The sequence below is a fragment of the Raphanus sativus genome, chromosome 1, assembly GCF_000801105.2.
Source record: "Raphanus sativus cultivar WK10039 chromosome 1, ASM80110v3, whole genome shotgun sequence".
NCBI classification, from domain to species: domain Eukaryota; kingdom Viridiplantae; phylum Streptophyta; class Magnoliopsida; order Brassicales; family Brassicaceae; genus Raphanus; species Raphanus sativus.
In genome coordinates this window covers 891,925-917,053 of record NC_079511.1, presented here as the reverse complement: position 1 = coordinate 917,053, position 25,129 = coordinate 891,925, and the positions used below count along the sequence as shown (strand labels likewise).

The following is a 25,129-nucleotide window of genomic DNA, read 5'->3' as shown; positions in this document are numbered from 1 at the left end:
ACTGGTCGATGAAGGCCACGTGCTTCCCTTTTATTTTTTCTTTTTACAAAAAAAAATAAAAAATATATTTTATCTCATTTATTATTATTATCTTGCCGGAGAGAAAATTGGTTGAATGGGATGTCTGGTTAATGCCCCCCTTTCTGAAGCTAATCATACAAATTTTGTTAAATCTTAACTAGCCATGTTATATCTGCACCACCACTGGGATTTAGTTAGTAAGCGTCATATATTTTGTCATATAATTTTTTTTGGATCTGTAGTCGGCTGCGTGCTTGATTTAGTTTATAGAAGTAGCTACGCATTTGTGTATTGTATAAATGTATAATCACTGTGTCTAGTAAACTCGAGGACGGAGTCAATGTCGTGAGTATGAGATCAGAAGGAAATAAATAGTACCAGTTGTAATTAAAACTTCCATTAACAGTAGGCAGTAGGCGATGATACAACGACGATAAAAGGACAATGTCCATGGTTTCCCTAATTCCAGCTGGGTAGGGTCTCTCGTTTACTTTTCCAAAAAAGTACACACGTGTCGTATTTGTCTTGGGCAACAACAAAGATACATTAGCAATTTTGTTTCCGTTGCTGCAAAGGCTGGTTTTCAGCTGCACACGTGATCATTTCTGGCACTAACCGTCGGCTGTGGGGAGGAAAAGCCCAATTAATGCCCCAACCATTCATCATAAGTTCATAACGCACATAAAGTATACAGTATACTTACTATGTATTCGTTTAGTTTGTATTAAAAATAATTCAACGCCTTTTCTTCGTTGACATATATAAAAACTAATTAGCGGAGTCAATAGTGACAGCTCGAGGGCGAGGGTCCTGTTTTTTTTTTTTTGAGCAAGCGAGGGTCCTGTTTATGTTTATGGACCAAACCAGGAGCAATAAGGCATCGCTATATACAGAAAATATGTACTAGTGTTTATTCTGGCTTTGAATGCGAGACAGTCCGAAGGGTGGAGGTAGGATACGCAAGGTGGAACGGACTTCTTATAATTCTCCATTCAACTTTTTTTTTCTTGATCAACCGAAATTTTAAATAAAATATGGGCCTGGTGACCCATAATAGAGTTTACAGATAAGCAGACTTTAGCCAAACAGTCGGCTGGCCCATTGAAACGACGGGAGATGAAAGTAAAGGAAACAAAAGAGAAGGAAGATGCGACGATCGAGTCGACATCCGCTAGGACCCCGAAAAGTTCCATCGGTCATCGATTCGAATTGATGACTGTAACGAGCCCTTGAGAATCTGATCGGAGCCAGATTTGGTTGTGTTGATGATGAGAAGCTTGGAAGAGAGCGCACCGGATAGCTAGGGCTTCTGCGAGGAGAGGAGATGCTACATATTCGCAAAGGCAAGATCCTCCGGAGAGTTTGGTCCCATTATGATCGGTGAAGATCCATGCAAGACCCGCTGTTTTTCGGTTCGATTTCCAAGCACTAGTGGATCAATTATAAATGAGTGAACGAGAGTGGTTCGTTAAGATCTGCTATGAATAGTGTTTTGTTTTATTTAATTTTAATCACAAAATTTTATTAACTAATAACAATAAGTAATTTAATCTTCTTTAAATAACATTCATATCCTTACGGTTTTCATTTGCCGAGGATGCATCTCTAGTTGGAGCTGTTATCAGACCACCAGCATGGCCATCCTTCAAGTGTTTCTCAAATGCTCTTCGTCATTTTTGTTAAAGCTTATTCATTGGAGACATGAACATTATTCTAGATCTTCTAACACTGGGGCTTTCCTAATAGCCAAAAGTGTTTTAAGCTTGCATCTTTGGCAATCATATATTGCTTTTGGTTATCCTTTTGGTTAAGAGATTTGTTTCTCTCTGAAAGTGATATGACCTCTGTGTAATATTCTCCAACCTTTCTGTGATTTCCCTTGATTAAACTTGTTGTGTTTTGTTTTGTCTCTATTTGTATCAATGAAATTCAGATTAAAAAAAACAAGCGTACTTGACATGCTTACATGATTTTCTTATGAACCACAGCGGCCTCAATCGTAGCGCCACCTAACCTCGTGTTCGACAATATATCACTTTTTCATTTTCATATGAAATTCTCGATCTTATTTTATGGTGATGAAACAACAACAACAAAAAAAAGTATTGGCGGCAATGGTGAATTGCCCAAAAAAACAAAAAGAAAACACGGGAAAATAAAGCGAAAGAAGAAAATGAAAACACAAGGGAAATTATGATGGCGGTGGTGAAGTGGTTATGTGACTTATGGCATGGTGATGAAAAAGACGGAAGAATCATTGTAAGATTAAAAATCATGGTTTTCATTCTCTTGTAAATCATTTTCATAATATTTAACTAAAAAGACCGGTAAATATTATTTTTTAACACATACAAAATTAACATCCAACATCATTTGTATTCACTCTTTACTAAGAAGATGGATAATTGTTATTTTTGAACACGTACAAATTATCATCCATAAAACTAGAACACATGGCATTTTCTCAGGTGTTCATACCATTCACCCAAATTAAAATTCAGTAATCCTGGAGGTTGGAGCAACAGAGGTTCTGCTTCGAGAGATCAAAATTTGAGTTTGCTGCTCGTTTCTTAATAACACTCACTAGGTATGCTTTCTCTGATCTTATTTGCTCGTGGCTTATTTTTGTCTTGCATGCATAGTATTAAGTATTAAGTGAAGGAAAGTCATTAATGGGTAGAGAAATCAGAATGCAACTTAGCTAGGATAAGAAAGAATGTAGTTAAGTGCGTTAAAATAAAGACCAAAAAAGCATTTACACAGAATCACTGAGAAATTAGTATACAGTGTGTTGTTTCTCACGGGGAGAAAATCTCTGCATAAGTAGGAAAAGAGGATGATCATGATGTCATAAGAAAAAAAGTAGGAAAAGAGGATATACGTTATTTTAGTTATATGGTTCTTTGCTGTGTCTTTTTAGTTATATGGTTCTTTGCTTTCATCTTACTTACGAGCACTACTACTCACACCATTCGGAAGATGATGTTTGCATTTCATTTCTTTTCGAACTGCAGTAAAAAATATTTCCACTACATAAAATACAAATTACATGAGAGATGCAAAAAGAAGTGAATCCAAATCACAAGATACAATGCTGGTCGCCGAAATAATAGTAATAATAATCTCGAATTGTTTCTTCAAGTGTATGAAATTGCGAGTAACACACAAGAATAGTCTACTATAGAGGGAGGAAAGAGTGGATGGGATCTATCTGGCCGCCCATGTGGAAGTAACCAAGATACCATCTAACAAACTTGTTCAGAGCAGTCAGCAGATCTGTGGTGGGCTTGTAACCAAGCTTCTCTGTGAGCCCAACTAATGTTAGCATGCGTAAACGGGCATATAACAAAACCAAACCAAAGCCCAAACGTATTAAAATGCCTGGCTAACTATAGGAGGCTTTAAGTAAGCCCAACTAAGAAGCCCACATAAAATCAGGAAACAGTGGGATTATCTAATTTCATATAGAAAAAAAAGAAGAAGAAAAAACTTGTTGAACGAACCTGGAGAGAAGAAGATTGATTGTGGTGGCGGGGTGCAGCAAAAGGATGAAAATTGGGGGTTTAGGGTTGTTGGTAGTAAATTGAATTAGTCGAAAAAACATTTTACAAGATGGGAAGCGTGGTGAAGGCGTATTGTCAGTACAAGATGCCCTCCTCCTCCTTTCACCATTATTACAGACCTTCCAACCCTATTTCTCTCTTCGCCATCACTTCTCCATCCATTTCACCCTCTGACCCTTCTTCTCCTAGTAATAGTAATGGTTTCAAAATCCAATTCGGCGGCCACTTGATCATTCCCGCCGTGGCAGTCGCAGCTTCCGCCTGGTTCTTCCTTCGCCTCCACCGATACCCTCCAATCATCACCGCTCCAGTTGATCTAGAACTGGAGGAAGAAGGTGCGGTCAAAGAGCTACCTTTGAAGCACAAGCCCGGGGGTCATGTCAAAGCTCTCCACTTTTACAAAACCAAGCCAGGTACTGTCTTCAAACTGATTCAACTCTACTCCTCTGATGGTAACTACGAATCCCTGAAAGCACGGATTCGCCTGTCGGCCGAGTGGCTAGAAAGGGCGAGGAGAGAGTTGGAGGAGGTGGTGGAGAGAGACCCGGGTCGGGTCATGGAGTATTCTCAGGTGGTTGACGAGCTGATGGATCTCCTGAGGGATATGGAGGTCTATGTGGATCAATGCGAGAAGGACAAGGTTAAGGGTTACCTTACCTCTTGCAATCGGTTGCTTGCCCGTGTCAGGAAAATGGAAGCTCGGATTCTCAATGCCCTCAAACACTTTCACGATGATGATGATGATGATGATGATGAAACAGGAGGACACAACTAGCATTTGGACCCTCTCTCACTCTTGTCACTTGTCATTTCGCATTTTTATTTTAAAAAGTTTCATGAGAGTATTATGCTTTGCTTCTATGAATGGAACTATGATGCTTCATTAGCTCTGTAGGATGATAAACAAGTCCAACTCTCTCTCTCAAGTTTAAAAAAAAAAAGAAGAAGTTTTTATGCGTCTGTGAGAACAAATAGTGTTACATCGCCATTCTCCTAAGCTGGATTCCATGTTTCGCTGCTATTCATTTGGATTATGATCTGGTATCCACAGTCTTACATTCGTATTGTTGTTCTTGCCAAAATATGTTTGTTTGGTTCAGAGATATATTGATCTCTGTTATTTCTTGTTATTCATATTAGAAATCAGTTTTAGGATCAGTGAACCCAACCAAGAACCAAGAACTTGCCTCTTTAACATGAAATTACAAGGAACAATTATTAATGTTAATATTGGACAATGGATTAAATATACTGAACATGTATAGAAACAAGCATCCATGTCAGACGGTATTGTGGGATGAAAATTCCCTGAGAAGTAACTCGACCTCTTCAACAACACCGAGTTTCTTAAACCACCGAGCCAACACAGCAGAAGCTTCTTTACCAACCACGATCGAGTCTTTCTCGAGCTCAACTAAGAACCCTAACGCTTCATTCAGCTTTTCTTCCATTTCATAAGCAGACAACACAAGAGCCACACACTTGTCAGTAGCTTTGATTCCGGCTTTTCTCATATTCTCAAAAGCCAAACGAGCATTCTGGCTCTGACCCGAGACACTGTATGCGTTGATGAGCAGTCCACATAGCTTTGCATCAGGAGTGACCCCGGCGATTTGAAGAGCATCAAAAACACGCTTGGATCCTTGGGGATCTCCAGACATAGAGTAGGATCTCAACAAGGCCTTGTAAACCTCTCTCCCGGCACAGATATCTAGGGAGTCCATTTCTCGGAGCAAAGCCTCTCCTTTCTCGGGAGTGCCAGCTCTAATGTAGGCCATAATCATGGAACCGTAGGAACGATAGTCGAGTGGTTCCCCAAGCAATTTGACATGGTTGAAAGTGTCTTGGGCCAAGCGGTGATAGCCTGCCTTGCTGTACGACTGAAGCATGGCAGTTAAGGTGACTTGATCAATGAGAAAGCCACGGTTTTTCATAGCAACAAGAGTATTCTCAGCGTCTTGAATTTGGTTAAGTTTCCCATAGTAATGGATGATCTTGGTATAATCACGGGGGTTGGCTTCAAAGGAATCCTCGAGCAGCGCATATTCAGCCACCTAAAAAAAGGAGGAGGAGATAGATGCAGCACTCACTGGTTACACTATTGAATTAACAACATTGAAATCAGTTCCATTCAGACAAAACAAGAGAGGAAAATGGAGTAGTAGTAACCTTGATATAAAAGGGAGAGTCAAGAGTGTTGAGGTGTTTAAGAAGGGAAAGCCAGTCAGCTCGAATGGGTTTCATCCGCTTAACCCAAGCAGCCAACATATCATCGCAGCAAAAGCTATCCTTCTCCGAGAAGCAAATTATTATCTGCTTCATAAGCGCTTGACATCGTTTAGACATGTTAACAGGAATTCGACTAATTGCCTCCTCTTGTTCTTCTGTAATATGATGATGATGATGATGATGATTCAGATCAACCCAATTGGGGCCCTTTTCTTCCTTGTCTACAAGCACCATCGTAGTAGTGCATTTGCGACAAAAACGAAGAGGAGATTCTTGTACAAAGAAGAATGGGGTTCTTCTTCTTATTCTTCGACTAAAGTAGAGGCTTCCACTACTAACACATGGGGAGAAGGCGGAGTTCAACACTGAATTACTGCTATAAAATCCCATCATTAGACCCACTCTCCCTCAGAGCCAAAGGATCATTGAAATTGTGGTGGACTGAAGGTAGAGAGAAGAAAGAGACGACGGAACGGATAGACACCACACATATCACCGACTTAATACGTTTGTAATAATTATTGGGCCATTATTTTCCGGCCCGTTTAGACATCAAACATACTTGCTTATCGCTTATATATATATACACACACATATGCTTGTCGGACGAGTCGACCAAAAGAAGAGAGAAAGAGAGAGAGAGAATCGATCCATCGTGGCCGAGAGATGAAACCGGAAAGAAAGAGTAGCGGAGGGAAGACGAAGGAAGATTGCTTTGATCTCAGCTCCATGAAGATTGCAATCAATCATGTTGGGAAACAACCTCCTGTCAAGAGATTCTTCAGGGGGAAACCTCTTTCCGACAAATTAATTCGCATGCTTGAAGAACGTCGAGTACTCGCCGAAAATTTTGACAAGACTCTCCGTGACCTAAAAGCCAAAGGCATATACGTGCCCTATTATTAGCTATCATATTTTTTTTCTTTTTTTTTTCTTACTGGTTGTTTGTTGATATTCTACTTTATTATTATTATTATAATAATTAAGAGAATCAATTCTTTCTTTCCGTTGAGATATGATAACATTCAACAGTGCTCATTAGTCACTAGGGTTGTTTAGTTAAAATTATTTACACTTTTTTTAGATTCCCATCAAACATGATTTGTACTAGACTCTGCCGAAATGCATCACTCACTTGATAGTATTTTTTTTTTTATTAATTCTGATCTCACATCATTATCATTATCTACATGTAACAAATTCAACTTTTTTTTTTTGCATTAAAGAGACAAAACAAGTAACTGCAGATAGCTCAAGAGTCCCCCCCCCGTATGCTTTCCACACCGCTATTTCTAGTCTTCTGGTCTTTGACTCTACAAGTCTCATACTTACAAGTCTAAAACACATATAAAACAGAAGAATCAGAATTAATACTTACAAGTCTAACATAGTAACAAACCGCAGCACAAAAACAGAATCAGAATTAGTACTTACAAGGGTTTCACTGTTCTTTCTCATTGCGCATCTCTTGCCAAAACTCCTCATCTTTGATGGCCATCTCTTGTTGTTGCTTTATGAGTAACGCATAATCCTCAGTTTGGTTTTCGACAGGGTCAGACTTATAAATCCTTGACAATACACAATGCCTCTACGGGAACATAAAAAACCAACATCAGGTGAGCTCATGAAAAGGCCTAAACATGCACTCTCAACCAACCAAAATCACATACCTTTTGCTCCTCCTTAGTATTGCTGCTTGAGTTAACAATGTCTATGCTTGAATCAACTTCCATCAGCGGCTATATAAAACATATGTGAAACATTAAAACATCTACATATAACCTTTGAGACAACTGACATTCAATTAACACATACCGTGGTAGTTGACTTTTTGGCATCCCCATAAGCCACGTTGTTTTGCCGTCTTTGGGTGTGTGGCTTGCCGTTGAGGAGTTTCCCGTTGAAAAAAGTGAAATGTTGCTTTTTCCCTATCACAGCCTTTGCCGAGAAACACATCTTTCCGTCCTGTACTGGAATGCCAGAAACCACCTTGGGCTGTTCTTGAAACCCTTTCAGAAGTATTACGACTTGAGAAGAATAAAAGGTCTCTCGAAGTTCACTATAACACACCAATTGAAAATTAATTTAAAAAAAAAAAAGAAAAAATCCTTCAAAGAATCGATCCTAACTCATTATAACACACCATTTGAAAATTAATTAAAAAAAAAAAAAAAAAAATCCTTCAAAGAATCAATCATAACTACCTGATAATATAATTGAACTGGGTGGAAGCCATAGATGTTCTGGTGATGAATCTTGTTCTTTGGTAAAGCTTTTCCTTCTGAATAGGGTTGGAGATAGCCAAGAATTAGCTCTTGATCTGTAGGTTGGAATCTGAAACCAACAGCTTTGCAGAAAGGTAAGCATTTGATTGGATCCATCTCTTCTTCATCTTCTGGTATGAGATTGAGATCGAAAGTCACCATTGCTCTCGCTCTCTCTCTCTCTCTCTCTCGGTTCGGTTCGGTTAGGAAGAAGAAGAAGACGACGAGTAAAAGAAGAGTATTTGCTCTCTCTCTCTCTCTCGGTTAGGAAGAAGAAGAAGAAGAAGAAGAAGAAGACGACGACGAGGAGTAAAAGAAGAGTATTTAAGGGATTTTAATTCATTATGCCCCAAGTCTCCCCTTTAATATAAGAGTAGATATAATTTTTATTTTATTTTATATAAAATGGATAATGTGGCTAAAGACGAATTAACCCTTAGTAAACTAAAATATTTACACGGCCCAATCTAAAGATCCGATCCACCTAAACCCAATCATAAAATCCGACCCACCTAAAGCTAGAAAGAGGACGACCACGCCTATTCCATTGACGCCCTCCGACAAGAACAAACTGAGGAGGGGAGAGAGCGTATTCGTCACTCTTTTTATTTGTCTCTAGTTCTCGAGATCTAGAAAGATTGTGATGAATAGCCGCCAGGACGTGGAGTGGAGAGCCGCCGAATCCTGATTATCAGTCGTACCTGCAGACCCATCAGCAGCAACGGGAACAGTGGTTACGACACGCTCATGAGTCCAGAAGACGACATCGACGTCACTCTCTTATCCTCAAGGTATGAATCGAGAATTGAATATAAAAAGGTCTTATCTTTGGGCGGAGAAACCAATATGTTCTCTCAACAGTGACTACTGGGTTTTGCAGAAAATTGGTCGAATCTAACAATTGTAAGTTTCATGTGTGTTTGTTTGACTGATAGCAGAATTGGCGGCGACACAACTTACAGCATCACCAGTTACTGTGTCAGCCAGGAGCTTAGCCTCGCTCAGAGCTTCCAAATGCCAAGTTTGGAACTTTGAAACCAGGCATCCGCCAGTTTCTATCCCCTATTTAGAAGAAAATCTAAAGTTTCTTTTATCTTTGACCAGATTCTCTCGAAATTCATTTGCTTCCTACATGGCGTCTTCTAGATCTCTTCGTCCTGTCTCTGTTTTTGAACTATATATAAATATATATTTAGGTTTACGTTTCTGTTTGCACTCTTTTCATGTGCTACTCACAGAGGGATCAAACATACTACTCTTTTGCCTTCTTTTATTGTTTGTGCCTGCGTATAGCTTTTTCTGTCAGAAAGGAATAGTAGCCAAGGGGTGTAGGCTAAAGAACAAAACAAGAGTATAGGTGTGTCCCTTATTGATGAAACTCGAAACATGGTGGAAGAAACTCCAAATACATTAACCAGTTTGTACACCACAAATTTGAATCATTTTTATTCTTTATATACCCCCAACCAATGTGTAAAAGTTAAATAATCAACCAATTTTCAACTCTCAATAAATAAAATATCCACAACCACTGGTTCAGTATTTGTATGTCAAATGGTTAGATTCTCCTGGATGGCTATGAACGATCCGACAATGTTCCCTCCCACGTCCGGGAACGCCTCACTCCCAGGTAGTGGTCGAACTTTGCCTTTCCGATCCACTTCCACTGGATACTTTAACAGATGTCCTCTCATGTCTGAGACTTCTTCAGCTGCAAACTGTTCCCAGTTCCTCTCCCCCATTGTTCTCACTTTCCTTACACATTCTATACTCTCCGGTTGCGTGAAGCAGTCATCTAACGTTGCCATATGCTCTGCCCACAGCGACATTCTGTATCCATATATCTGCACACAAAAAAGAACAAGCCAATGATCCAGACTCTTAGAACTTGAATAAAAATCAACTCGTAACTTTTTATGTGATTATTAATCGGGATGTACCTGACCCCTTGGACCAGATTGTTTCCTTGCCCATGTATGCTGTGGCTGATATGCTCCCATTGCAATCTCTGTATCTCTTGTGCCTTCCATTGATCGTTGGTTTATATTTGCCGATCCAATTACTACGTATTCATCATCTACGACCATCCCTTTCGAGTGAACATAGATCATAAATCTTCTGCTTTTCCGACTCAATGCCTGCCAACAACCTCACCATCAGGAATCATCCTCTCAGCAACAATTTACATGACAGTCTCGGATTCAGTTTATTACCTGAGGAGTGTTTGCGTTGCTTGGACTTCCTGTTCCCGAGTTATCGATTCCATCCACCATTTCTCTGTTGCCAAGACAGAAGAAATTGAGGTAATCTTGTGGGGAGAATGCTCCCTCAAGTCCGGTCTCCACTAACGCCTTGTAGATAGTCTCATACATCATCTGCATTGTCTTGTGCTGCAACGATTGACATACCGTGTTTCAATATTCTCTACTTAGTTTTGTGATTTCTAGACAACAAGAGAATATATTTACTCAGAAATACCTGCCAGTACAGAATCCTTTGGGTAGCAGCACCAGTTGGAACACCTTCTGGCCACATTGGAATGACAATATATGCAGCAAAGCGTTCATTTGCCCTGATCTTTTCAGCTATCTTCAACGCAATTTCCATAGGAATCAAATTATTAGCACCTACACAACAACAACATTGAGAGCCAATGCAACTCCTTAAAAAAATCATCAAGAAATTAAAAAAAAAAGGTAAGCTAGAATACTTTGTACAAAGTTAAGAAGTAGATGTAGACAATAACAATTTAGTAGATGTGGTAACACGTGACAAAAATTAAAGTGCACAGACAAAAACGTAAAGTGCCTATCCTAGGCTTTAATGAAATAAAAATTGTAAGAAGAAAAAAAGGTTTCCTTGTATTCTTGAAATAAACAAGTAGAGACATGTAACTGAACCTATGTCCTTGTGCGCATTCCAGTTGTAGGAAGACCCGATGAAATACTGATTCTCTATATATATGAAGTGTTGGGCTGCACGAATGGCCTTGACATACGCTGTGTGTATGCTCATATCAATGAGTACGTTCTTCCCACACACCAAGTTCTATCCAAAACAAAAGCTTTTCATGGATTAAACTTTTCGAAATATTTAGACATCCCAAGCACAATAGCTAAAGATTGTCAAGTCACCTTGCATGTAGCATCTTTTGGATCCTTCGGGAAACCTTTTACAGAGTTTGAGTCGATTGAACGGAAAATCTGAATCAAACCAGAAAAGCATCAGAGCTTAGCCAGCGTAATATGAACCACGACTATATTTTCCCAACATACAAAAAAATAATCTTCGCGGACAATTTCTTTTGACCAAATTACAAAATATGTATGATAGTGTGACTTATTTCATAGACTGTGCTTCCAAAAATACTTATCAATGATACCACTATATAAAGGTAATCCTGAAAGACCTATTTCATATCGATGACTAGATATGAAGAGAAGAAATACGTACAAGGAAACTGATGTCAGACGTTATGTTGCTAAACAAGTCTAGTCACTAATTAGCATATGCTCATTCACGATAGCAGACACATATTGGTTGGTTTCACCTAAATGCTAAAGTTCATCAACTCTTTCTGTTTATCTCTAACTCCAATGCAATACTAAAGACTGACGGAACATCTAAATCATGGTTTCATTAATATACTCAGCCTCTCAGGTCTTCTTCATGACAGTATCAGTTTTGATATTCTTACCTGAACATGCCAAGCCTCAGGATCGTTCTCGCTAATAGTAGGGGTATCAGAAACTCCCACTATATCTGGAATCCTATCGATCCTCAACAACGCATCATCATAGGAAGTCTTAAACTTCTTGATCCCGCTAGGCTTCGCAGCCTTCAACCACCTCTCCTCGAAGTTGGTTAGCACATCATACGCAGCCGGGCCATCAATCTTACTGTGCAAGTCATGCCATGGCTCTCTTGGACATCCAGAAAGGTTTCCCTGATGAGATGATGACATTTTTAAATACAGAAAGGAAAAAAAGCAAGGTTATCCCATCCAGAATAAAAAGATTGGGTACCATATGTTTATCAATCTTCTAGCTCAATAAATTTTGATGTTTACAAATGATAAAATCCACCACGAGGCGCTATGCAAGAATGTGAAGAGCTCAAGAAAAGGATTTGGAGAAGATTAGGAAGACGAGTCCTTTTGTAAAGAATCATAAACTAGCTTTCTGGTTATATATGATACAAAGATCGTATTTCCAGAGGGAAAAAAGAAAGCTACGCAATATTCCAAAACGAAAGAGGATATTAACAAACTGTACCGTGAAGGTGGGGTTGTGAAAATCATCTTTATGAATTGTTTGTAGTGTCCTAAACAATGGATGTTGAGGAGTGTCATATCGGCCATCACACAGATCAAGCCCACCGACGAAAGCTACAATTTTCCTTCTGTTACCACCAGCATCTGCATCCACTATTACGTTTTTTTGGTGGTGTGTATAGATTGTCCCAACTTCCTGATAAACCAATATTTAATTACAAGCTGGATACCTACTTTAACGCCAAAAAAAAAACAAAACAAAAGGAAGTGATACTCTACCCTCTGCTTGACCCAACTATGTCGCTTTCCAGCATTACGGGGGCAGAGCAGGACTTGAACTGAGGAGTGCTTGAAGAAACGGCGTGTCTCCTCATCATGGGTGGCCATAACACCATCCTGTACAGTTACCAAGATGAGTCAAAAGATAAAACTAGTATGATACACCAAACAAACATGTCAGATTATGGTCCTTTCACTTAATGATTTACAAGGAAAATTGTTAATAACAAAAAAAAAATGTCAAGAAACCAGAGCCATAGATAAATGAAACTCTAAATATGTCAGACTTCTACACACCAGATATGAAATTAAAATAGGAAGTTGGTAATCAGAAAATAAAGAAGAAGAAAACAGAGAAGAAGTGGTAACGTACTGTTTTATAACCCAAGATGCTACGTGAAGTTGGATCATCCCAAACTAAAAGCAGGACTCTAACACCTTCTTGGGACTTTGATCTTAAGAGCTCACCAAGAGTACATGCTGAGGCGGGACCCACTTTATCCCGAACCAGCCTAACTTTGTGCCAGACTGACCAACCAGTGATATAAATCAAACGCCTGGCCTGGCGTATGGCATCAAACATATCATGCCAACACTTGCCATGTTGGTAAGACATACCATTGTCTAGTCTGATACCAGGGAGCATACCTTCAGGGACATGCGCATCTTGGTACAAGGTCACAGTTCCGCCTTTTCTAAGCGGAAAATAAGTTCCAGGGACGCCCTGGTAGTCAGGACCTGCTCCAACACCATGATGATAAACACTAAGTCTCTCCATAGGAGTATACTGGATGGATAGTGATAAATTAGCACCAGGTTTACAAGGCTTGCCGTTACTGCTTAGAATAGGAAAAGTGCCTTCAATTTTGGCGCCAGAGTAGATCTGTTCGACAGGAATTGTAACCAAACCTATAAGCTGAGAACCAACAACATCGCTGTCTTTAACAACAAAATGAACTTCAGCAGCATGATGAGCAACGGGAACATAAAAATGCTGCATCCAGACAGGGTTTTCACTGTTGCTCATAACATAAGTTCTTCCAATAACAGCACCAGCGACAGAAACAGAAACGTAAGGATCACTGGTAATTTTGCGGTTGAGCTGGCCTCCGAAAACGTCACCGAGAGTCTTATGGAACATGTCCATGTTAGGGAGGTTTTTGGCATGATAGATCCAGATGTCAAAATTACCATGGAGCAAAAGGACCTTCAAGGAACCTTTACCAAAGAGGGTCATACGCATGTCGACGGCATGAGGGGATTCAGAAGAAGGATAGGGAGAAGAAGAGGAATCAACACGGTCTAAGATAGGGAGATGAGAGTTGCTAGGGAAGGAGCTGTTAGGGTAACCATACAATTCAGGAGGACGGGGTTGCCAGGAGTTGGAAGGGTAGGAAGACAAATGTGGCTTGTCAGAAAGGCGAAGGTCACCAAGAAGTTCATCAACGGGAGGATAAGAGGAAGCAGAACTGCTTACATTGTCTTGAGGCACAGAGGTGAGACAGTCTTGCCTACGATATTCTGGATAGGCTTGAGTTTTAGAGGGAGGGGGAGGATCTTGGGGTTTAGTTTCAGAAGGAGGGTATTGGGGAGGCTCTTGATAGGGATAGTGAGGAGGAGGAGGAGGAGCATAGGTGGCCTGGGGATGAGCAGGATAAGGAGAAGGGTAAGGAGAAGGTTGGTAGTCGAAAGAATGGCGGTGATACTCAGGAGATGAGGAGGAGGAGGATTGTGGAGGGTAGTCCAATGGGCCAGAATGAGAGCCTGAAGCGTGCTGATGAAGTGGAGGAGGAGGCGTAGCATATGGTGGTGGTGGTGGGTTTGCGTAAGTAGGCGGAGGAGGAGGAGGATAAGGGTAATAAGGTGGTGGAGGTGGAGGAGGGTATTGCTCTGAACCGGGAGGTGGTCTGTAAGGAGCTGCTGGTGGATATGGGTAAGCCGGGTATGGGTACTGCGGGTAAGGGTACGGATAACGTGATCCATAATTCTCCATTTTACGCTTAACAACCAAACCACTCGGATCTCTCGAAGCTGGGAGAACAATTCAAACCAAAAATTAAGATCAATCAAATGTGTATATAGACAGAAAACACTCTCGGAGACAACAATTCAAATCAAAATTTAAGATCAATCACCAGCAGAATCAAATCTGGATATTTTGTATTTCTTCCGAAAACAAAAAGGGGTTTGCGATTATTTAACAGATTCCGACGAAACTTACATTTCTGAAGCTGAGCAATGGTGGGGGGAGAGGACCTTCGGAGAAGAAACGCACGCGAGGAGAGGAGATGAGAGGAGAGGAGATGAGAGGAGGATTCAAAGCAATAAACGCCTACGCGTCTTTCCTTTCTTTCTTTCTTTTTCGTCTCACGACGTTAACGCTGAAACAACCGGCTATTCCAGGTTCCCCCACTCTTTGTTTCTGTACGACACTTAATTTAGCGTATCCCATCTTTCCCGCTTTGCCACGTGTATTATACATAATCCTGTCCGAAATATTTATCTACTTATGAATGTGAGTAGTATTTTTAAGAAATATATATATATATATATATTATATTTTATAAAGAAAATTAAATTTTAGTTGGTTCTGATAAATAATCTGTAAATTTATAACCATGATAAATAACTTTATAGATCTTATAATAAATTTATGTAACCCTATAAATCATTTATATATCTTTATAATTTTTTATAATTTGTGTGCGAACTTTACAAAAATTAAAAAATGATATATTAACATTTATATACATATATAATGTTTTATATAAAAATATAAAACCACTATATCATTTTTATAAAAAAAATTTCATACATTATATAATTTAATAAATAATTCTGAAGAATGAATTGATAAATCATTACATACAGTTTCTATAGATTTCATAATTAATTACTATAGTCATGCAATATTTTGGATTGTTTGGAAATAAACTGTTTGTGCAATTTGTTTATTTTTGAATAAAATAAATTTAAAATTTTAAAAAACTTAGTCTCTTTTAATATATAGTAAAAAAATTTGCTCAAATTTTTTTTATCTGCCATATACGTTTATCCGAGTTGGAACAACTATCAAATTTTTCCAGCCAAATATATTATGACCTTTTTTACGAAGCGAAAGAAGGAAATATATATGCATAGAAAAAATATATATATATATATATATCTATATCTATTTATATAAAATAGACTTTACTTTTTCCTAAGCTATGCCACATGGGATGCCAGGTCATAAACTCAAGTGCTGTCCGATCGACACCTGTCCCATTAAATGAAACGCCGCGTATCAAGCTTTTGTATATCGTGTGGGTTTAATTTTGGTATGCGCATACGTTCCGTTTACGGGCTTAATGACGTTCATTTGCTAAGGCCCACGAAGAGAGAACTGTTTTTTTTTTGCTAAATGGAAGAGAGAATTGTTGGTGACCTAATGTCTTCTTCGTACTATGTACGGCGGCGATAACGACGAACGATCGTGGTCGGTTTCCCTGTAACGCTCTGCGACTTAACTCACATTAAGAGACTTTCAATGCGTCGTTCCGTCTGCGAGATTTGTAATCTCCGTATATATATAGGTTAGTATTCTTTTGCTTTCGATTGCACTCTCTTCATCTCTTTTATATACTGAGTGTTTCGAGTTATTTTGATCCGGCGTGCTATTAGTATTTTCTGGTATATTTATCTTGATCATTAGCGTTGATATAGGCTAGAAAAGACGATAAGGATTTGCCATTAAGTTTGATTCTGATTTTGCCTCTGTTTTTGGTAAAGGAAGATGATGAAAAAGATTTCCCATGAAAGTTTGAATCTTTTTTTTGCTTATTTAATAGCTTTCTTAAGGAGATAAATTTCGTTTTAAATGGTAAAGTTTGTTATTTTATCCAATGTTTCTGACTTTCTAATTCAAAAAAAATGTTTCTGACTCAGTGATCTTTCGATGTGTTTTAAAGTTCAGCTTTTTAATGTTGTTCAGGTTGAGTGATATGTTTTGTGGTTCACGGTAGGATAGAGTGATATACAGAAAAAGGAAAATGGAAAGGGAAGCCATACCAGAGCATTTGATCAAACTCCTCCCTGTCGCACAGCCTGACGCATTTGATCTGGTGGGTTATGTCATCTACGACATTGGAAGGGAAGCCATATCGGAGAAGAGTCTTCTACAATGGAACCATTGAGGTAGTTGAATCTGATGGCTTCTCAGTGGTGTGTCTGTCTTTTTTTAACACTTGGGATTGCTCTCTTCCTCCTTCTCAGCCTATGGGCATACAGCCAAGTACAGCGTCTCACTAAGGTATTCCCGTCCTGTTTTGTGAATTTTCAAATTGTGTGTGTTTACAGTCCGATGTTATGGGATTTTATCTGACAATCTCTCTCTGTTACCAGAAAACCAAAAAGGTATCAAAGGTGGACGTAGGAACAAGGTCTACGGACGCATAACTTAACGAGTGACTCGAGGTTCGCATAACTCTTTCTCCCTTTTTAGATTTTGTTTCCTCTTCGCTGGGATTGAAGTGTGTTTGTGTGTGTGTTATTGTGCCTTCAGGGACATTTGGCAAAGATATTGCAAGAGAACCGAAGAGAAGAAGTGAGAAAAATAGAGCATTTTCTATTTATGAAGGTTCTGCTTCAGTCAGAGTAATAATGCTCAGAGTAATAAGTGGCTGCTTCAGTCCAATTTCTCAGTATTATGTTTTATTCTATGTTATGTCCTCTGTTTTTTTTCTCTGTTATATGTGTGTGTTCTTGAAAGATCTTTGCAGAATCAAAAACTATCTATCTAATCTTCAAGCTAATAAAAAAAGATTAGTTACTTATTTAATACAGAGGTTGCAATGTCTTGACTACAAAGTTATACTGAGAATATTATACATCAAAAGACTTTTAGTTCGAGGATGATCAGTATTTTGCAAATTTTTACTTTCTACCTTAGTTTCTGAGTAAAGAGTCTTGCCTAAGACTTTGAACGTTCTTATCCTTAAAAGTCTCCATGCTTTGTGCATTTGATTCCGTGGTTTTGTAGACGGTTTTTCTTTTTCTTCTTCTTCATCTTATTCTACTGAAACTTAACTTTGGTTTGCAGAGCATGAGAAGATATAATATTATAATTAGAATCAGAGAGCACACGTTCACAGTTGATGTGAGGATACAAAATTTAGGCCCACAGAGCCACCACTGTAGGCAACATGTCTTTCCAAACACCATCACACAGTATCCACAACAACACACTACGCCGCAGTAATAACATGAGAAAAAACAAGTAAGCAGTGCTTGAATAAAGGCAGAACAAACTGAAACAATATAAATTTTATCTCTATTTAAAGCATACGTAAGCATTTTAAACATTTATTATTTAACATTATTTTGTTTTTATCAGAATTTAATGATTTTTGGTTTTATCGATTTAATAGATAAAATAAAATGGAGTGTGGAATCATTTGTAATTTGTTTTAGCTTCCACTATAATTATTTGATGTCAATTGGATTTTATTCGATTCGGTACTGAAACTGGATTCAAACCGGATTTGTTTTAAAATAAAATTTAAATTTTAAGTTATATCTCTATATAAACAAATGAGTTAATGTTGTATTTGTATATTATGTTTGTTAAATATATGCATTTAAAATAAAATGAGAAAATATTTTTAATAAATACACAGTATGGTTACACTAAACTAGCAATAATGAAAAAGATATTTTGTTAATGAAATTCAATTTCTTATGGCTGTACTACACTAGCAAATGCCATAACAGAAGCTAAAACTACAATAATATCAATATACATAATACAGACACTAATGATTAGCTCATATTGTCATATATGTATAATGACCTAAATATGTCTTGCTATATGCAATCTGGAGGTTCATTACATTCAATAAATACAAAATTTATTTTACACAACAATATGGAAAGATGGAATAGCACATATAATATAACGTTATGCAAAAAAGAGTTCGGGTTTACCAGCCAGTTACATAAATTTAGATAGAAACTAAACGAAATTAGAGTTAACAATTGTTGGAGTTGTATCTGGGCATCACATCATGGAATTAAAATAACAATTTTTAATGTTATTTGACAAATCATATAAGTATATGAGAAATGATATATGTTATTGGTGAATCTTTGAAAGGTATTATTCATGTTAATATTACAATTAAATGATAGTTTTTTTTTACAATTAAGCAAAACCGGTATGACACATGTTATTATTAGAAGTAAATTATAAAATTTATTTTCATAATTTAAACTAAATATATTAGTGTATGGTTAGGGAGTACTGTTAAAATATCAAAATTTGAATTTTAACAAATACCAACTCCGAATTACAATTTAGGCATTAAAATTAATAGTTCTAAATTTTGGATTGCTACAATAAATCCACACCACCATTGTACATAAAAACAATGCAATATCCCACAATTTTTGCCAAACAAATTAACAATGACAAAATCACAAATATCATATGAAAAATTGGTCCGAATCAGAGATAAACACAATCACGTAAATTTAAAAACACATTTAAAATATATTTGACAAAATATCAAATCTCGCCCGAAGGGCGGGCCGAACCTAGTATATATATATATATGCATAGATATTTTATTTTAACAGCATTTATAGATTGTTATTCTCAGAATCTTACAAGTTACGGTAAGCTTTTGTTCATCGAATATTGAAAAAAAAAATCACATGATTGATTTCTTTGGGTAATAAATATAGGCAGTAAAAAAACAGAATATTACTCCCACGTCACCGCAATTGGGCTTCTGACCTTGTGCTTGTCAGATATCCAAACCAAAGCCCCAAACGAAGAAGATGAGCTTCTTGATGCTTCTGCAACAAACGTCACCGTATAACTCAGCCTCTCACGAACCTTTTGGAACTTCAGAACCTTGGGCTCCACCCTCACCTCCACACCTGTTGGTTCCTCAACGTGAGCCATATACTCACACGCCGGAGACCCAACGTTCGTCACAGTCCTCTTATATGATCTCCGTTTTCAACTTCGCGCCATTTGCCAAGTTCACCGCGAAGGACGGATAGTTCAAATCACCAGGAGTAGCAGGACACGTGTAGTTGGTGGCGGAGAACAATAGTATTCTCTCGCTTGTGTAATTTAAGCTGCACAAGTAGTTCAGATAGTCGACGGTTGAGAGGTCGTATACGAGTCCCGGATCTACGGCTCTCGTTGGATCCACGTGTCCGGCTCCAAAATCAAAAGCTGTTGCCGCCGAATTGGGTCCCGCGCCCACATCTCGGATCGGTTGATTCCTGTTGTCCGTGGTACTCGCCGTCGTCAAGAGCGCCGATTTAATCATCGCCGGTGACCAATCTCCGTGAACGGATTTGATTAAAGCGGCAATTCCGCTGATGTGTGGACAAGCCATGGAGGTTCCAGAGATGATGTTGAACTGGACGCGCCTCGGGTCTGATCTCAGGAGGCTAGGGCTCGAGAGCGGCGACCAACCGGCTAGGATGTTCATACCGGGAGCTGCAATGTCCGGTTTAACTATTTCCGGTCCTGCGACACTAGGTCCCCTGGATGAAAACGCCGCCACCATCGGAGCTCTTGCACCGTACTCTGTTCCTCTGAATCGAATTGACGCGACGGCGGCGTTTGCCGCAACACCTCCGCCGGCGATGTACTTCAGCAAGACCATTCCGTCAGAAAATCCGATAGAAACCGCCGGTAAAACGTGAGGATCGGCTAGGAGCTCCTCTCCTTCCGTCACTCTGCTCACCAGAAGCATCGCGACGCCGCCGTTCTGTTTCACCTCTTCTCCCTTGGAGGTTCTGCCGCCGGCTCCTCTCAAGCAAATGACGATTTTACCCTCGACAAGTTCTCTCTTGAGCGAGTTCCTAATACAGAACTCGGCCCCGATTCCTCCTCCAGCCGTTGTGTTAAACACTAGAGACAGATTCTTAAAGTCTTTCCCTTTATACAAGGATGATCCAACTAACGTTTTGCCGTTTCCAATCCGAACAATCGCCGGAAACGTTCTGTCTGTGTAACTAGCGGCAACGGTCATCAACCAAGGAGCTCCGTTACTCACTGTAGATTTAGCTGGACCCGAGTTACCCGCAGAGCAAGAAACGAATATGTTCTTCTGCATCGCTCCAAACGCAGCGATCGCGATGGGGTCGACGTAAAACGGACGTGAAGAACCACCTAGCGAGAGAGAGATCACATCGACACCGTCTAAGATGGCTCGGTCAATCGCTGCCAAGACGTCGGTGTTGGCGCAACCTAACGCCCAACAAGCTTTGTAAGCAGCGATCCTCGAACTAAACCTCATTCCTGAAGCGAAACGGCCTTTTGCTTGCTCGAAATAACTCGCTTTCCGGACAATGTCTCCGCCGGCAGTAGATGCCGTATGCGTCCCGTGTCCTTGTGCGTCTCGTGCCGATCTGTGGAATCAAATTAGTCACGCTTTAATTTTTGTTATAAGGATGGCAATTATAATTATGTTTATTTAGCTACTAAGACTATGGATCTTGATTATACGTACAGAACTCGTCTTGCATGTAAAAATTAATTATAAGGTTTTTCTTCGCATTACTGCCATATTAACAAATAGGGAGAATAATGGGATATCAATAGACATCTGAATGAGAGTGCTATTTTATATATTTCTTGATTTTTCAACTCAAATATATCTAACCTGAAATCAGTGGTTTCATTGATTTTTCCAACGATAGATTCGTAGCCTTTGTAAAACGCGGCAGCTCCAATGATCTTCTTGTTGCACGACGAAGAAGAGAAGTTTGTCCCTTCATCGCACGAACCTCTCCATCTAGACGGGACTGGAAGCATGTGCGTGTCTCGGAAGCTCACGTGCTCCGGCGAGATCCCTGTGTCCACAAGCCCGATGATAACGTCCGAAGATAGACTCGTCTCGTTCCAAACTCCGATCCCAAACTCGAGACCAAGAAACTCGTAAGAATGTGTTGTGTGTAGAGATAGGAGCTCGTCTGGATAGGCCGAGATGAACCCTTGTGAGTTCTTCACTTTCTCAAGCTGGTCGTCGGTGAGAGACGCGGAGAAACCGGACATGGCGTTTTCGTAAATATAGTGGATCTCGGGGAGGGCAAAATCATTATCGTCTTGGATATTACTATCTGTTTGGAGTGAATTCAAAAGGGAAGCAACGATGTGTTTGGTATTGGTTTTGGCAGTGTGGATCACGTAGGTTTGTTTAAGGGAGGAAGCATTTGATGTGAAGAAAAGGAAAAAGAGGAAGAGTAATGATCTGACGAACATCATGGGACGGTTGTCGTAAAAAGGAAAGAAGAGCATTAAAAGAGAAGTAGATAGATGTATCTATGATCCTTACAACTCGTCTCTATGTTGTATATAAACACATGAAAAGATATTGGGGTGACGTGTGAATACTGTGGAGCTGTAATAAGCTGAGGAAAATGTGACCTTAAAAAGAACAATTATAAATAAAAATGTTTTTAACTCGATGAAATACGTGATATGTAGGAGTTTGTAACTGTCGCTGTTATGTGCGTTTGTTACATAAATGTTTGCTTTAAGAGTCGTGGGGTCATTTATATTTTTTTACCAATAAAAGCAAGCATATATTACACGTATTGATTGGAATATAATGAAGAGTCAGGGATAAGTTTAGCCTTTGATATGTAAAATGCATAGTTCGTTGATTCTGCATTTGGTTGATTTTACAAGAAAAATCACACAATCAAGCTGAGCTATTCGTTAGTTTAATATCTCCATTGCATATACTTATGGTGATACAGGTCGTAGTGATAATTTCACCATATGTACTAGCTAGTAAATACTTATGTTGTTGAGAATCGACTTAACGTTGAAAAAGTTGTTCGAGCTAAGGTGGGTTTAAGAAGTATAATAATACTAATAGAGAGAGAGAAAACAGGTAGTAGTTTTGATATTTGAAGACGGACGGGGGGATGCAGCTTCCACCGCCGGTAGGTGGACATTAAATGAAGGGGACAATGCCATAATAATTGGGGCGTGACTTAATAGTACTCATAATATGTTTTCTCACCTCTTCGATACTTTTACACTACTTCTTCTTATGATTCAAATCATTGCTTGTTCACACTTCACTCACCCTCTATCTCTCTCTCTTTCAGAGCATCTCTTCTGTCTTGGTTGGCTTTGAAGCCAAGTTGGAACACGTAAGCAAAACGTCAGAGAGATATTAATTGTATCTTCCCCAATTTGATTCAACACACTAAAGGGGAAGGAAAGAACCGCAATCAAACCCAACCAGTATCGCCCAGGATCTTCTGATAGACTCAACCCGAACATGCATGTTCACAGATGCAGCTTGAAACCCACAATCGAAGGCTGCGGGTCTTGCTTGGATCATCGATGATGCTGGATCATCAACCTCTCATTCAGCGACCGATACTTTTGTAGCATCGCTCCTGATGACGGAAACTTTGGCACTGCGAAGTGCCATGAACTCTGCAGAACAAAACTTAGGTTCACCCCCTAAGGTGAACCTCTATATTCACCCACCAATAGGAATTAGTTAATTGAGATTTGATATCTCTTAAAAAGGAAACCAAGTAATAATGATTTAATGAAATAAAATTATGTTTTTAGATAAATAAAAAATAGTAGTAATCATTAAAAAAATACATTCTTTTTAATATTGATAAATCCGTCAGAAAATACTAAACCCTAAACCCTAAATTATAAACCCTAAACCCTAAGTTCTAAATACTAAACCCTAAACCCTTAGGGAAAGCCTGAACCCTTGGGCAAATCCTATACTCTAAACCCTTAAATTTAAACCAAACCTTAAATCATAAACTAAATCTTAATCCCTAAACCCTAAATCATAACTTCTAATACTAAACCTTAAATCCTAAATTCTAAAATGGTTTATGGTTTAGGATTAAGAGTATATGATTTAATATTTGTCAAAGAGTTTAGAGTTTAGGGTTTCATGTTTAGAATTTAGGGTTTAATATTATGGTTTATGATTAAGGGTTTAGGGTTTAAGATTAACGATTTAGGGTACATGATTTGCCCAAGGGTTCAGGATTTCCCTAAAGGTTTAGGGTTTAGTATTTAGAATTTAGGGTTTAGGGTTTATAATTTAGAGTTTAGGGTTTAGTATTTTTGACGGATTTATCAATACTAAAAAAAATATTTTTATAATTGCTACTATTTTTTATTTATCTAAAAACATAATTTTATTTCATTAAATTCTTATTATTTGGTTTCCTTTTTTAAGAGATATCAAATCTCAATTAACCAATTCCTATTGGTGGGTGAATGTAGAGATTCACCTTAGGGGGTGAAGGTAAGTTTTGTTCGGATAAGATCTCTCCTGATCTTCTCTGATTCTCAGAATCTCATAGCTCTGGTGAATTCAAAGGGTCGACATCTGGAAATCGCATCTCTCCTCAACGATATCTCTCATCTTTCAACTTGTTTTTCTTTTGTCCAATTTAATCATATCCCAAGAAGAGATAATGTTAGGGCTAACACTGTTGCCAAACAGGCCTTGTACCTGATTTAATCTTTAATGCAAGTATGGTTTCACAAAAAAAAGGAAGGAGATGTAATAAACCAAATAATTGGATCTTCACAAGATTTTCATCTATACACCAAGAAGGGTCTTGGACGATCTAAAGTCTTCACTCTTTGTTTGTTTTTCAATAAAAGGTTATTTTACCAAAAAAAAATTTAAAAGAAATGGTGCTGCCCAGGATCGAACTGGAGACCTTTTGCGTGTAAGGCAAACGTGATAACCACTACACCACAGCACCTTATGCTTTGAGTTTTGTAGTTGTTTTATTAAACAAAAATGCCTGTTAAAATAACAACACGTTTGATAAAAAAAAACAGCACATATGGAAAACCAATATTGAAGGTTTGGTCTTAATCGGGAGCAAAGGGGATGAGTGTGTTAATCTATACTATTAAAAGGGAAACATTCTAAAAAAATCTACTTAAACAAGGTTGTTGGACCTATTCATTAACCTTTTTAAATGAGACCAACTAAAATAATCTTTATAAACACCTCCTAACATTTTTCCTATATGTACGATTCTAATTTGAAATATCATTAATATCCTTAGAATATTATAGTGACAATATACCATACCTAATTTATGCTTTGATATTGTTACCTTTATTTTAATATGTAACATATATAGTTACCATATAGTAACACCATTTATTCACGTGAATTATATAGTGTCCTAGAAAGGCTAATTCATAACCAAAACCAAAATTAACGTTCGAAATCTTCTTACCTAATTGCAAATTAATTTTAATATTCAAATCTATTGATTTGGTTCATATATGAAACATTAGATTAATATAATAACTATAATTCGAATATATAAAAGCTGAAATTATGAAACACAACGAAAATATAAAAAAGTTAAGATCTATTTACTAAATACTTTCCCACATATAAACACAAATATAAAAAAATCTATCAAAATATCCATAACTGATATGACCAAAATTTTTGCAAATAGATTAT

At 38.3% G+C, this 25,129-nt stretch overlaps 5 protein-coding genes, 2 long non-coding RNA genes and 1 other non-coding gene across 9 annotated transcripts; 3 read left to right on the top strand and 5 right to left on the bottom strand.

Moving 5' to 3' along the window:
* Window positions 1-3,478: 3,478 nt before the first annotated feature.
* On the top strand, window positions 3,479-4,542 carry LOC108811489 (uncharacterized). Its single transcript, XM_018583539.2, has one exon. It carries the CDS (start codon window positions 3,634-3,636, stop codon window positions 4,357-4,359), a length of 726 nt encoding a protein of 241 aa, XP_018439041.2. The 5' UTR covers window positions 3,479-3,633; the 3' UTR covers window positions 4,360-4,542.
* Window positions 4,543-4,757: 215 nt separating this feature from the next.
* Window positions 4,758-6,296, bottom strand: LOC108811478 (pentatricopeptide repeat-containing protein At1g01970). The gene is made up of 2 exons (XM_018583528.2): window positions 5,754-6,296; window positions 4,758-5,638 (listed from the first exon to the last, which is right to left on the bottom strand). The coding sequence occupies exons 1-2, from the start codon at window positions 6,204-6,206 to the stop codon at window positions 4,865-4,867; spliced, it is 1,227 nt and encodes a 408-aa protein (XP_018439030.1). The 5' UTR covers window positions 6,207-6,296; the 3' UTR covers window positions 4,758-4,864.
* A 559-nt stretch (window positions 6,297-6,855) lies between these two features.
* On the bottom strand, window positions 6,856-8,383 carry LOC108811498 (uncharacterized). Of its 2 annotated transcripts, none has more exons than XM_018583551.2 (5): window positions 8,018-8,383; window positions 7,629-7,808; window positions 7,484-7,552; window positions 7,248-7,401; window positions 6,856-7,149 (listed from the first exon to the last, which is right to left on the bottom strand). In XM_018583551.2, exons 1-4 carry the CDS (start codon window positions 8,237-8,239, stop codon window positions 7,255-7,257), a joined length of 618 nt encoding a protein of 205 aa, XP_018439053.1. In that variant the 5' UTR covers window positions 8,240-8,383; the 3' UTR covers window positions 6,856-7,149; window positions 7,248-7,254. The 2 variants fall into 2 exon arrangements, with proteins under 2 accessions (XP_018439053.1, XP_018439059.1); XM_018583557.2 differs by having other exon boundaries at window positions 6,859-7,149; window positions 7,629-7,872; window positions 8,018-8,377.
* A 185-nt stretch (window positions 8,384-8,568) lies between these two features.
* Window positions 8,569-9,292, top strand: LOC108839526 (uncharacterized). The gene is made up of 2 exons (XR_001947678.2): window positions 8,569-8,868; window positions 9,016-9,292. It is a non-coding gene; the product is annotated as an uncharacterized LOC108839526 (long non-coding RNA).
* A 119-nt stretch (window positions 9,293-9,411) lies between these two features.
* LOC108839517 (phospholipase D beta 1) lies at window positions 9,412-15,026 on the bottom strand. Its single transcript, XM_057002952.1, has 11 exons — window positions 14,851-15,026; window positions 13,003-14,660; window positions 12,630-12,746; window positions 12,352-12,546; window positions 11,775-12,023; window positions 11,212-11,280; window positions 10,978-11,125; window positions 10,556-10,704; window positions 10,291-10,467; window positions 10,018-10,215; window positions 9,412-9,921 (listed from the first exon to the last, which is right to left on the bottom strand). Exons 2-11 carry the CDS (start codon window positions 14,620-14,622, stop codon window positions 9,628-9,630), a joined length of 3,216 nt encoding a protein of 1,071 aa, XP_056858932.1. The 5' UTR covers window positions 14,623-14,660; window positions 14,851-15,026; the 3' UTR covers window positions 9,412-9,627.
* A 1,015-nt stretch (window positions 15,027-16,041) lies between these two features.
* Window positions 16,042-17,584, top strand: LOC108857976 (uncharacterized). The gene is made up of 4 exons (XR_001950397.2): window positions 16,042-16,204; window positions 16,603-16,920; window positions 17,013-17,084; window positions 17,173-17,584. It is a non-coding gene; the product is annotated as an uncharacterized LOC108857976 (long non-coding RNA).
* Window positions 17,585-19,221: 1,637 nt separating this feature from the next.
* LOC108811887 (subtilisin-like protease SBT1.1) lies at window positions 19,222-22,024 on the bottom strand. The gene is given in 3 exon segments (XM_018584030.2): window positions 19,222-19,627; window positions 19,629-21,041; window positions 21,296-22,024. Coding segments are annotated over 3 exon segments (2,304 nt in total). The 5' UTR covers window positions 21,931-22,024; the 3' UTR covers window positions 19,222-19,371.
* Window positions 22,025-24,331: 2,307 nt separating this feature from the next.
* Window positions 24,332-24,404, bottom strand: TRNAV-UAC (transfer RNA valine (anticodon UAC)). Its single transcript has one exon. It is a non-coding gene; the product is annotated as a tRNA-Val (tRNA).
* Between the last annotated feature and the right edge of the window lie 725 nt (window positions 24,405-25,129).

Excerpts from the sequence above, each read along its gene's own strand:
- LOC108811489 (XM_018583539.2), top strand. The coding sequence starts at position 3,634 with ATGGGAAGCGTGGTGAAGGCGTATTGTCAGTACAAGATGCCCTCCTCC.
- LOC108811478 (XM_018583528.2), bottom strand. The coding sequence starts at position 6,206 with ATGATGGGATTTTATAGCAGTAATTCAGTGTTGAACTCCGCCTTCTCC. Across the intron at positions 5,639-5,753 it reads ACTCTCCCTTTTATATCAAG|GTGGCTGAATATGCGCTGCT; the intron begins GTTACTACTACT and ends TCCTTTTTTTAG.
- LOC108811498 (XM_018583551.2), bottom strand. The coding sequence starts at position 8,239 with ATGGTGACTTTCGATCTCAATCTCATACCAGAAGATGAAGAAGAGATG. Across the intron at positions 7,809-8,017 it reads CAGTTCAATTATATTATCAG|CCCAAGGTGGTTTCTGGCAT; the intron begins GTAGTTATGATT and ends TTTCAAGAACAG. Across the intron at positions 7,402-7,483 it reads ATACTAAGGAGGAGCAAAAG|AGGCATTGTGTATTGTCAAG; the intron begins GTATGTGATTTT and ends ATGTTCCCGTAG.
- LOC108839517 (XM_057002952.1), bottom strand. The coding sequence starts at position 14,622 with ATGGAGAATTATGGATCACGTTATCCGTACCCTTACCCGCAGTACCCA. Across the intron at positions 11,126-11,211 it reads CAAAAGATGCTACATGCAAG|AACTTGGTGTGTGGGAAGAA; the intron begins GTGACTTGACAA and ends TGTTTTGGATAG. Across the intron at positions 10,468-10,555 it reads AAAGGATTCTGTACTGGCAG|CACAAGACAATGCAGATGAT; the intron begins GTATTTCTGAGT and ends CAATCGTTGCAG.